General features: G+C 43.5%; 1 protein-coding gene across 5 annotated transcripts in view; it reads right to left on the bottom strand.

Annotated features, from left to right (window-relative positions):
• lrba (LPS responsive beige-like anchor protein) overlaps positions 1-10,224 on the bottom strand; it is a 221,912-nt gene that overhangs the window by 47,928 nt on the left and 163,760 nt on the right. For all 5 annotated transcript variants that reach the window (XM_053619041.1, XM_053619044.1, XM_053619042.1 and 2 more), the window contains 3 exons: positions 7,304-7,444; positions 4,803-4,922; positions 380-532 (listed from right to left, as the gene is read on the bottom strand). In XM_053619041.1, the coding sequence (XP_053475016.1) occupies positions 380-532; positions 4,803-4,922; positions 7,304-7,444 (414 nt within the window). The remainder of the gene's footprint in view (positions 1-379; positions 533-4,802; positions 4,923-7,303; positions 7,445-10,224) is intronic.

The following is a 10,224-nucleotide window of genomic DNA, read 5'->3' as shown; positions in this document are numbered from 1 at the left end:
TCAGTTCTATAATGATGGTGTGAAACAGGTCACCTCACACACACACACATACACACACATACTCACACACACTTAACAGGAAGAAAGGTTGGTGGCAAATGTGACCATGACCTGATCATTAAATCCCCAACCTTTCAACATGATAATGAATATTTCAAAATGATCTGAGGTCAGAGAATCTGAATGGCCAGCACAGCTGTCCAATGAGATGTTGAGATTTTAATTCCACTTCCTGTGACACGGTGACAGTGATATAGTGATCAATTAGTGATTAATCGCTAGTCATCAAACTCGCAATGCAATTAGCAAGAGTGTGTATGTATATATGTTTATGTGTATATCCTGTGTGTGTGTGTCTGGGGAGTGGGGCTGTGTGTACCATGCGGTTGATGCGGACAAAGTCCTCCGGACTCTTGGCCCACGGCGGCAGCTCGACATCACCCACCACTGTCCCATCATCCATCACTCCCAGATTATAGTCGTTAGCGTTAATGAACATCTCTGGCAGGTAGAAGAACTCCGGGATCAGCTCCTGCAGAGAGACAGACAGACAGAAGTGTTATATATTCCAGCTCTGACACGCTTCCTCTTTTAATCATCAGCATGGTTCTCTGAGTGAGTGAGTGTGTGTGTGTGAGTGTGAGTGTGTGTGTGTGAGGGTGTTGCAGCCACAGTGAAGTGGAACATTAGTCATAAAAATTTGGCATGTGTGAGGCTGCCACGTGTCACAAAGAGACCCACTGCTGTCTGTTACAGTCATTATGAGTACATAAACACACAAACACACACACGAGCGCACACACACACACACACACTGGACAAACCGGAGGCTCTGTTGTGGCATTCATTCATTTACAATCCAATACAAACAACTTCTGTCTGATCACCTTTATTCTTTGATGAAACATTTCTATTCTAATGGGCGTGGCCTCTTCCAGGATGACTCCGCCCCCATCCCCAGGACACGAGGACTTACTGAATGGTTTGATGAGGATGAAAATGATGTAAATCATACGCTATGACCTTCCAGCTCACCAGATCTCGCATTCGAACGCCGAACACCATTAACAACATTTCTCAGAGAGCTGTTAGACACCCAATCTTCTGGAGTAGTGTTCATCGCTCCAGTACAGTTCCAGTCACATGTGGAATCAATGACGAGGAACACCGAAGCTGTTCGTTCGACTCCTAACCCTAACTAACACGCTTTGTTATGACTTCAATCATGTTGCTTTTTCCTTTAATTTGTCACTTGGGAAATTATATATATATATATATATATATATATATATATATATATATATATATATATATATAGAGAGAGAGAGAGAGAGAGAGAGAGAGAGAGCTTCAGGTATAGGAAGCTATAAAAAAGCTTTAGGAATATATATATATATATATATTTTTTTTTTTTTTTTAAATAATGAGTTTAGAAACGCATGAAAGCATGGAAATAGTGAACTTCTGAAAATGGGAGCTTTTAAAATCTACACAACATAGTGAGTTCCAAACTATATATAATTTTAGAAATAAGGGCCTTTAAAATGTGAAAATGTGAGAACTCAGAGCTCAGAGATGAAGGGCTCTTCAGAAATAAGGATGTTCAGCTTCAGCACTAAGAAAATAATGCTTTCATGAAGCTGCCTTTGTTTTTACACCATTCTACAAGGCGCAGGAAGCTGAACTTAAAAACAAGAAGGCCTGTAACTAAGTGTAGTGTATCAGCAGCAGCTAATCCAGTTGTTAGTTTTAGCTTTGTTTGTTTGAATGACCTCTTGTTCGGCACTTCACAGGAGTGAGAGCGGCTAATTAGACGAACAAGCAAACCCAGCTAGTGCTCCTCCCCCCCCCCCCCCCCTTGTTTCTGTGCTGCATCTCATCAAAAGCTGGAGTCCTTAAAAAAAACAAAACAAAAAAAACCTGGAAAGGTCGCTGTCTAAAGACAAAAAAAAGTCTTTAAAACAAAAAGGTCGCTGCTTTACGATGGCACCAGGCGCCCCCGGTAAATTTATCCCGTTTGGCTGGCGACGTGCCAGTGGGGTGACTATCGGGGTGGAGAACGGGGGCTTTACAAGGACCTATTATGTGCAGTGGCCCCTAAGCACAAAGGGTCAGAGGTGAAAGCCTGCGATGCAAAATCCTGTCGCGCTGCAGGTCAGTGGAGAGGAGTTCCCCTTGGCCCAGGTTTAGGCCCAGTCTAATTCCCCTAAGGGCGAAACTTATGGTGCTAATGCTAATGCTAGAGCTCCGGGGCAGAGGTTAGGGGTCAGAGGCTACCCTGGAGCTGGACTGGCTAGAGACGGACCACTTTTTTAAGCCATTATTGTTAAAACACTTTAGCCTCCAAAGGATTTCTCTTCATTGTTCTCATGGAAAAAAGGAAAGAGGGAAAGGAGGAAATTCCATTTAAAGAAAAATAATAAAATAAAACAAAAGGTAATGATTACAGCTGTAATAGTGACTACAGTAATGATTATAACTGTAATAGTGACTACAGTAATGATTACAACTGTAATAGTGACTACAGTAATGATTACAGCTGTAATAGTGACTACAGTAATGATTACAGCTGTAATAGTGACCACAGTAATGATTACAGCTGTAATAGTGACTACAGTAATGATTACAGCTGTAATAGTGACCACAGTAATGATTACAGCTGTAATAGTGACCACAGTAATGATTACAGCTGTAATAGTGACCACAGTAATGATTACAACTGTAATAGTGACCACAGTAATGATTATAACTGTAATAGTGACCACAGTAATGATTATAACTGTAATAGTGACCACAGTAATGATTATAACTGTAATAGTGATTACAGTAATGATTAACTGTAATAGTGACCACAGTAATGATTATAGCCGTAATAGTGACCACAGTAATGTATAACTGTAATAGTGACTACAGTGATGATTACAACTGTAATAGTGACTACAGTGATGATTACAACTGTAATAGTGACCACAGTAATGATTATAACTGTAATAGTGACCACAGTAATGATTATAACTGTAATAGCGACTACGGTAATGATTATAACTGTAATAGCGACTACGGTAATGATTATAACTGTAATAGCGACTACGGTAATGATTATAACTGTAATAGCGACTACGGTGATGATTATAACTGTAATAGCGACTACGGTGATGATTATAACTGTAATAGCGACTACGGTGATGATTATAACTGTAATAGCGACTACGGTGATGATTATAACTGTAATAGCGACTACGGTGATGATTATAACTGTAATAGCGACTACGGTAATGATTATAACTGTAATAGTGACTACAGTGATGATTATAACTGTAATAGCGACTACGGTAATGATTATAACTGTAATAGTGACTACAGTGATGATTATAACTGTAATAGTGACTACAGTAATGATTATAACTGTAATAGCGACCACGGTAATGATTATAACTGTAATAGCGACTACGGTAATGATTATAACTGTAATAGCGACTACAGTAATGATTATAACTGTAATAGCGACTACAGTAATGATTATAACTGTAATAGTGACCACAGTAATGATTATAACTGTAATAGTGACTACAGTAATGATTACAGCTGTAATAGTGACCACAGTAATGATTATAACTGTAATAGCGACTACGGTAATGATTATAACTGTAATAGTGACCACGGTAATGATTACAACTGTAATAGTGACTACAGTAATGATTACAGCTGTAATAGTGACCACAGTAATGATTACAGCTGTAATAGTGACTACAGTAATGATTACAGCTGTAATAGTGACCACAGTAATGATTACAGCTGTAATAGTGACCACAGTAATGATTATAACTGTAATAGTGATTCATTACATCAGTCTTCTGTAAAAGTGAAATAAAGATATTATCAGAACTTAAATAAAGGCAATTTGGAGGGTTTTCAATGTTTTCCTTTCAGCTCAAGTTCTGTCATTTCTGAGTGTCCGTCATGGCGTGACACTAATCCACACTGACGGAGTGTAATGTGTGTTTTTGTCTTTAATCAGCTGTTAGTGTGTAACATGAGCCACATGTTTTACTATCCAAGGAACGCAATCAAGCAAACGTCCTGACGTCCTGTCCGCGTGCCGTAATGAGTACTTTAAGAGGTATAGGCACTTGTTATAGGTTTTATAGGGGTCTCCGGATGGTTATGCACAGTGTGTGTGTGCGTGATGGAGAAAGTGAAGCGATCCGAGGTTCATGTCAGGGTTGGAAAAGTTCTGTTGGCTTTGATCAGTGAAGCCTGATGCTTTCAAAGCAATGTGACATGGATTGGCTGTGAGCATACCTGTGCAGGACGGCTGTGTGTGTGTGTGTGTGTGTGTGTGTGTGTTTATGGAGCATGGATGTGTGTGTTTATGGAAGGGCAGAAAGCCATACTCGTTGCCCCACACTGAGCTCCAGTTACAGAGAGGAAGCGTGCTCACGTCTAATCACGTAATCGCCTCCATATTGAAGGAACATGAGAGGAAAACCAAACACAGCTCGATATCTGATTGACAGGAAGTAGCAGTGTGTGGGGATGTGTGTGTGTGTGTGTGTGTGTGTGTGTGTGTGTGTTGGCAACCATCTCCTGTGTAGTTGCATTTAGATGTATAATATGTGATTTATATGTGAAAGGTTCCGAGCCTAAAATTCCCGAATGAAAGTTTGTGCGAGAGTTCCTGAACTCTAGTTCCTGGGTTAGAGTTCCTGAACTAATTTCCTGGACTGAAGTTCCTCTAGTATGTAAAGCTGTAGATCACTGCATCTGGATTTTTTATTACTCATGAGTGTGTGTGTGTGTACCTTCACGTCAGACGTGTCTCTCTGACAGTTCCTCCAGGCTCTGGCGATGGAGGAGAAGGTTCGGTCTGCATGATCAAACTTCCCTCCTTGGAAGTTGAGGAAGAACGTAGTGAATGGCTCCTGGGGAGAACATGGAGGAGAGATTAAACACAGGAGCACACACACTTAGACACACACACACACACACACACCTGAACAAATCCTGGGCTGTGTTTAATTCCTTTCCATAACCCATGGTTCACTCCCTTGGCTGTGAATACATTCAGTATTCAAATTAACATAACTGGGTTCCGTCCCAAATGACTTCAAAATCTATTTTAAGAACACTTCTTGCCTTCTCATCCTCTGTCCACTTGCTCCTTTCATCTCTTCTTCCTCATGTCTTCTATCTACAATCCATTTTCTGTCTCCCATATCCTCTTTCGAACTTCCTGCCTCGTTCACCTGTCTCCTGTTCCCTTCTCTGACTCCCTACCCTCTCTATCCACCATCTTTGATCCCTTTCTCCCTTATTCCGTTGCATTATCCCATATTCTCCCACTCACCACAGAGACATTAGACACTGGACTAGAACATAATCATGAACACACTATCCACTTCCTGTTCTCTCTCGTCTCATCTCGTCTCCTCGTCTCTCCCAGTTCCTTTTATCCCTATCCCCATACCCCCTTCCATTTGTCCCCTATACAGAAATGAAACACAGCCGTGTGGACCCTAACACACCGTGTGTCCAGAGTTTTTAATTAGACTGCAATTCAATGGTGGAAATAAACGACCCTAATTACACAGAGGCTGATGAAAAGAGTCTAGCACCCTTCGTCTCTCTCTCGCGCTCTGTTTAAGTGTGTGTGTGTGTGTGTGTGTGTGTGTGTGAGAGAGATATAGTGGCCGCACTGAGGCTGTTCACTGAAGAGGCTTTAGTATAATCCTGATAATAATGAGAGGGATCAATGTCACGCCTCTGCAGGAGGCGACCATGAACACGACATAGTATAGCAATTACAGCCTTTAGAGTCCCACTGCTACACACACACACACACACACACACACACACACACACACACACACACACACTACTAATACTATACCCACTCTAAAGCTAATAACGGTATCTTAATGCAACGTCTCAGAAGGAAAATTGTTGCACGTTAAATGGTGGAGCTTCAATTTTATAACCCCTTTCCCTAGTGCCCTTGCTCCCTAATCCCTTCCGCATTCAAACACACACTCTCTCACACACACAAAGACGATACACTCCAAAAAAAAACAGCTCTCAAATGCAGTTACACAACATTTCTCACTCAGACACCATGATATTTCTCCTTTTAAAAATATTTAGACAACGCTTGAAAGTCGGAAAACGATCAGCTAACAGCGTTCCCGAACATCCGTCAATCCCTAACGCTCTTAACATCTCCCGTAAGTCTTTCAGGATCCCCGAGTATTCTTCGAACGTTTAGTAAATATTCCTCACGTACGATGCTTGAATCGTTCCCGTAACGCTATCCCGACAATCCTATTCCCGTTCCTTTAATATCGCCCAAATACGTCCAACGCTCCCCGTAAAGTTCTCCTCACTTTACTAGAACTTTCTCTTAATATTCCCCGAATGCTCTTCGAACGGCCCCGTAACATTCCCCGCAGCACGTTCCCGGCCTTCCTTGCCGTCCCAGCCGTCAGGAAAGAAGGAAATCTGTCCGCTAGTAGAAGACGACGATGTTACGCTTGAGTAAAAATGTTTAGAAATGCGTTTTATCGTATCGCGTGATGAGAAGCAAAATCACACGGACTCGGCGTATCTGGATTATTTTCCGCAGTGTGAACACCGGATCTGTCTCGGTGTTGTATAATGCTAAATGGTCAGCACGGGTTCTCTGGGAAAATGTTGCATGTTTTTTTTTTTTTTATTGTTTTGGGTTTTTTTTTTCTTTTTCCTCCTCTTTGTGGAATTTTATCCTACAGAAACACACAGACAGGTCTGCAGTCTCGTCCCTTTGTGTGCAGGAGGTGGAGAGAGAAATGAAAAACGCACGCTGCATTTGTTAGCATGGAGATAAGGCCTATAATTCAACACGGCATAAATCAATCCGACACACACACACACACACTCACTCACTCACACACCCGCGCACACACAAAATTATACACAGCAATTAGCTGTCATATGCCTTAGTACAAATCATAAAATGAGTGCGGTAGTTTAAAAAAACATCACATCACATCACATCACGTCGCGTCACAGCGCGTCACAGCGCGTGCGGACGACCTGAAGCGTTAGGACTGTATGTAAGATGTGAAGTAGGAATAGAACGATGATGTAATAATGATGTACATATTCTAGCGCTAATTGCGCGCCATCAGCTTAACCGTTTAGAGCTAAAATGCAAATATGCTAGCATAGAACTAAAACAATGGGTTTAATGGGCAGTCTGTTGTGCAGGAGTGTGTGTGTGTGTGTGTGTGTGTGTGTGTGTGTGTGTGTGTGTGTGTGAGAAACTCACGATCCTCAACAGCCACATCATGGTGAAGCTGGCCGTGGAATAGTGTGTGCCGTAGTGGAACTTGGGGACCTGCTCGTCTTCCCATGATTCATGGCGTTCGGAGAAGAAAGCGGCTCTCTTTGGGTTCAGGGCTCCGATCGGCTGAGAGAGAGAGAGAGAGAGAGAGAGAGAGAGAGAGAGAGAGAGAGAGAGAGAGAGAGGGGCATTACAATAATATTTAAAGAGTATTAGAGTATTAGTTCTTTGCCCCCTTTCCCTCTATCCTGTCATTCCTTCCTCTGTCCTCTTCCCCCTAGTTCCTTCTTTTCTCTCCCTTCCACATGTACCTTCATCATTCCTTCCCCTCTCATTTTCATCCCCCTCGTGTGACGTTCGGCTTATCCCTTGTGCCCCTCTCGCTATCCACTTCTCCACTATTCCCTTGCTTTCGTCTTCGCTTCCTCTTATTCCTGTTTTTACTTCCTCCCTCCACCTTCTGCCCCTTCCCCTTGTCCCTGCCCGCTTGTCCCACATTCTCCTCACTCCCGCTCCTCCTTTCTTTCCCTTAACCCCTTCATTTTTACTTCCTCCCTCCACTCTATTCCCTTTCCCTCGTTCCTCTCCTCTTGTTCCGGAATTCCTTCCATTTTGTCCCGTTTCTCTTTCCTCCTTCTCCCTTTCCCCAGACTCCTTTTTTGTTCACTTCCTCCCACCCCTCTTTCCTCTGCCTCTCTATCCCTTTCCGTCTTCCTCTGTCCCCTTCTCTCACTTTCTCCTCATCCACTAATTCCTTTGCTTCCGTCTCCTGTTCCTCTTCACTCTTTCTCTCCGAACCCCTCCATCTATACTCCCTCGCTCCACCCCATTCCCTCGGCCTCCTTGTCTATCCTAAGGGAATCCCAAGGTTCCATTTTCCTCTCTGTATCCCACGTTCCCATTCAGTACTTTTCTGCTCATCTCTTCCCTTATATCTTCACTTCGACGCACCTGTTCACTTCCTGTTCCCTATCTCTTTTCAATTCCCTTCCTTCATTTTCCCCTCTTCTTTCTTCCCTTTCTTTTGTCCCTTTCCCAAGTCCCCTTCATCCCTTTCATCCCCGAGCTCCTGTAACCATCACTTAGATGTATACCGTTATTGTATCTATACGTTATATATGTATTACTGTTATATACCACATACCGTATTGTGTAGATCTGTATGGATTTGTGTGTTCCCTGCAGTGTGCGCGCTGAGCGTAAAAACAAGCAGAGCCGAGGGAAAGTATTCACACCCCGCAGCAGAAAACCCCACGTTGCTTCCACATGAATATTAGATGATGTTATTCGGATTTAACGGCACACGGCTCGTTTCGCAGCTCTGTATAAAAATCCCCCTGCAGCCGACTGACACAAATAACCCGCTGGCGTGTGTGTGTAGCTAATTCTCCATAAAGCCGCAATAAAATCCATCAGGCCATCGACCGCCGTGTGCATTAATGCTGCATCGATCCGCAAACGCCGATACATCCTGCAGCCATTATTTAAATTCTCGTTTATAAAGCGGCTTATTGTCCTGCTCGATCTTTATTACTTCCCTCTAGTGAGCACTCCTGACCCACACACACGCTCGTCGGCACACACACACACACACACGGCTCTGATCTAATGGAATGATGGCCTTCCTTAAAATGAGCGAGGGATGCAGATGGATCGATCCGTTCGCTCTGTAGCCGTGTCGTGAAGAGCTGATCAATCATTCAGCCCCATATCGATCAGCATACAGCCATAAAGCACGCATTCTATTGTGTGTGTGTGTGTGTGTGTGTGTGTGTGTGTGTGAGTGCGTACGCAACACACTATCAGATTGAACCATAAAAGGCTAATTCTAATCCACTGTGTGTTAATTAAATCTTCGTTAATGGAGGATTTATGATCTCAAACAGATTACAGTCATTTAGAAGTAATAGGCTACAGACGGCGGCTTCAAGATGAAGCTTGTGGGTGTGTGTGTGTGTGTGTGTGTGTGTGCGCGTGTGTGTGTGCGTGTGTCTGACAGAGACACAGTGAGCGCACTGCTGCTAGCTGAACACACACGCTGAATTAAACATTACAGAGATCCAGCTGATTTATTGGGGCAATAACGGCGCCCTCATTACGGAAAGAAAAGAGCGTGAGGGATAAAAAACGTCGCTGTCACACACCGTGTGTGTGTGTATGTGTGTGTGTGTGTGTGTATGTGTGTGTGTGTGTGTGTGTGAGAGAGAGAGAGCGAGAGAGACGCCTCAAGAGTCTTCCATATTGTTTTCTCCCCTAAATTAGCAGTGTGCCTCTGATGGGACTCTGGAGGGTGACAGAGCTGTAAATCTGCCGCACCCCGTCTCGTCCTCATCCTCATTCCCCACTTCCCCTGTGCCCTATCCAACTGTCTACTATGCCCTACTCCATTCTTCTCCACATCTCGTCTCTTTTCTCTTTCTTCTCTCCAGGTGCACTTGTTCCCCATTCCCTTCGCACCCCTTTCATCACTTTATTCCCTTCTCCTGTCCCCTCCAAGTTGTACTTCCTGTGCCTCCTCTGCTTTCTGTCCTTGTTCCCCTTACCTTGTGCCCTTCGGTTTTGTCCCTAGGCCCCTGTTTCCTTCTACCCCGTGTCCTTTTCCATTTTCCTTGCACACTCGTAGAGCCATTTTCCCTGTCCTATTGCATTCCCTGTCCACTTCCTTTTTCCATTTCCTGTGTCGCTAGTGACCAAGTCCTAGTATCCTCGTCTCATATCAGTGTCCCCTGTCCCGTCGCTCCCTTGTCCCCTTGTTTACATTTCTAGATCCTATTCTACTGTCCGCCATTTCTGTTTCTCTTCCTTCTTGCTCTTGTCCCAGTTTTCCCCTCACCTGTCGTTCCATCTCCCTAAGTCCCCTTGTGTCGGTCTCATGTCCTGTTATCCTCAACACACACTACACACAC

Source organism: Ictalurus furcatus, chromosome 29, assembly GCF_023375685.1.
Source record: "Ictalurus furcatus strain D&B chromosome 29, Billie_1.0, whole genome shotgun sequence".
NCBI classification, from domain to species: Eukaryota; Metazoa; Chordata; class Actinopteri; order Siluriformes; family Ictaluridae; genus Ictalurus; species Ictalurus furcatus.
The sequence above is the reverse complement of the archived record's forward strand: the minus strand, read 5'-3'. Positions and strand labels throughout refer to the sequence as shown.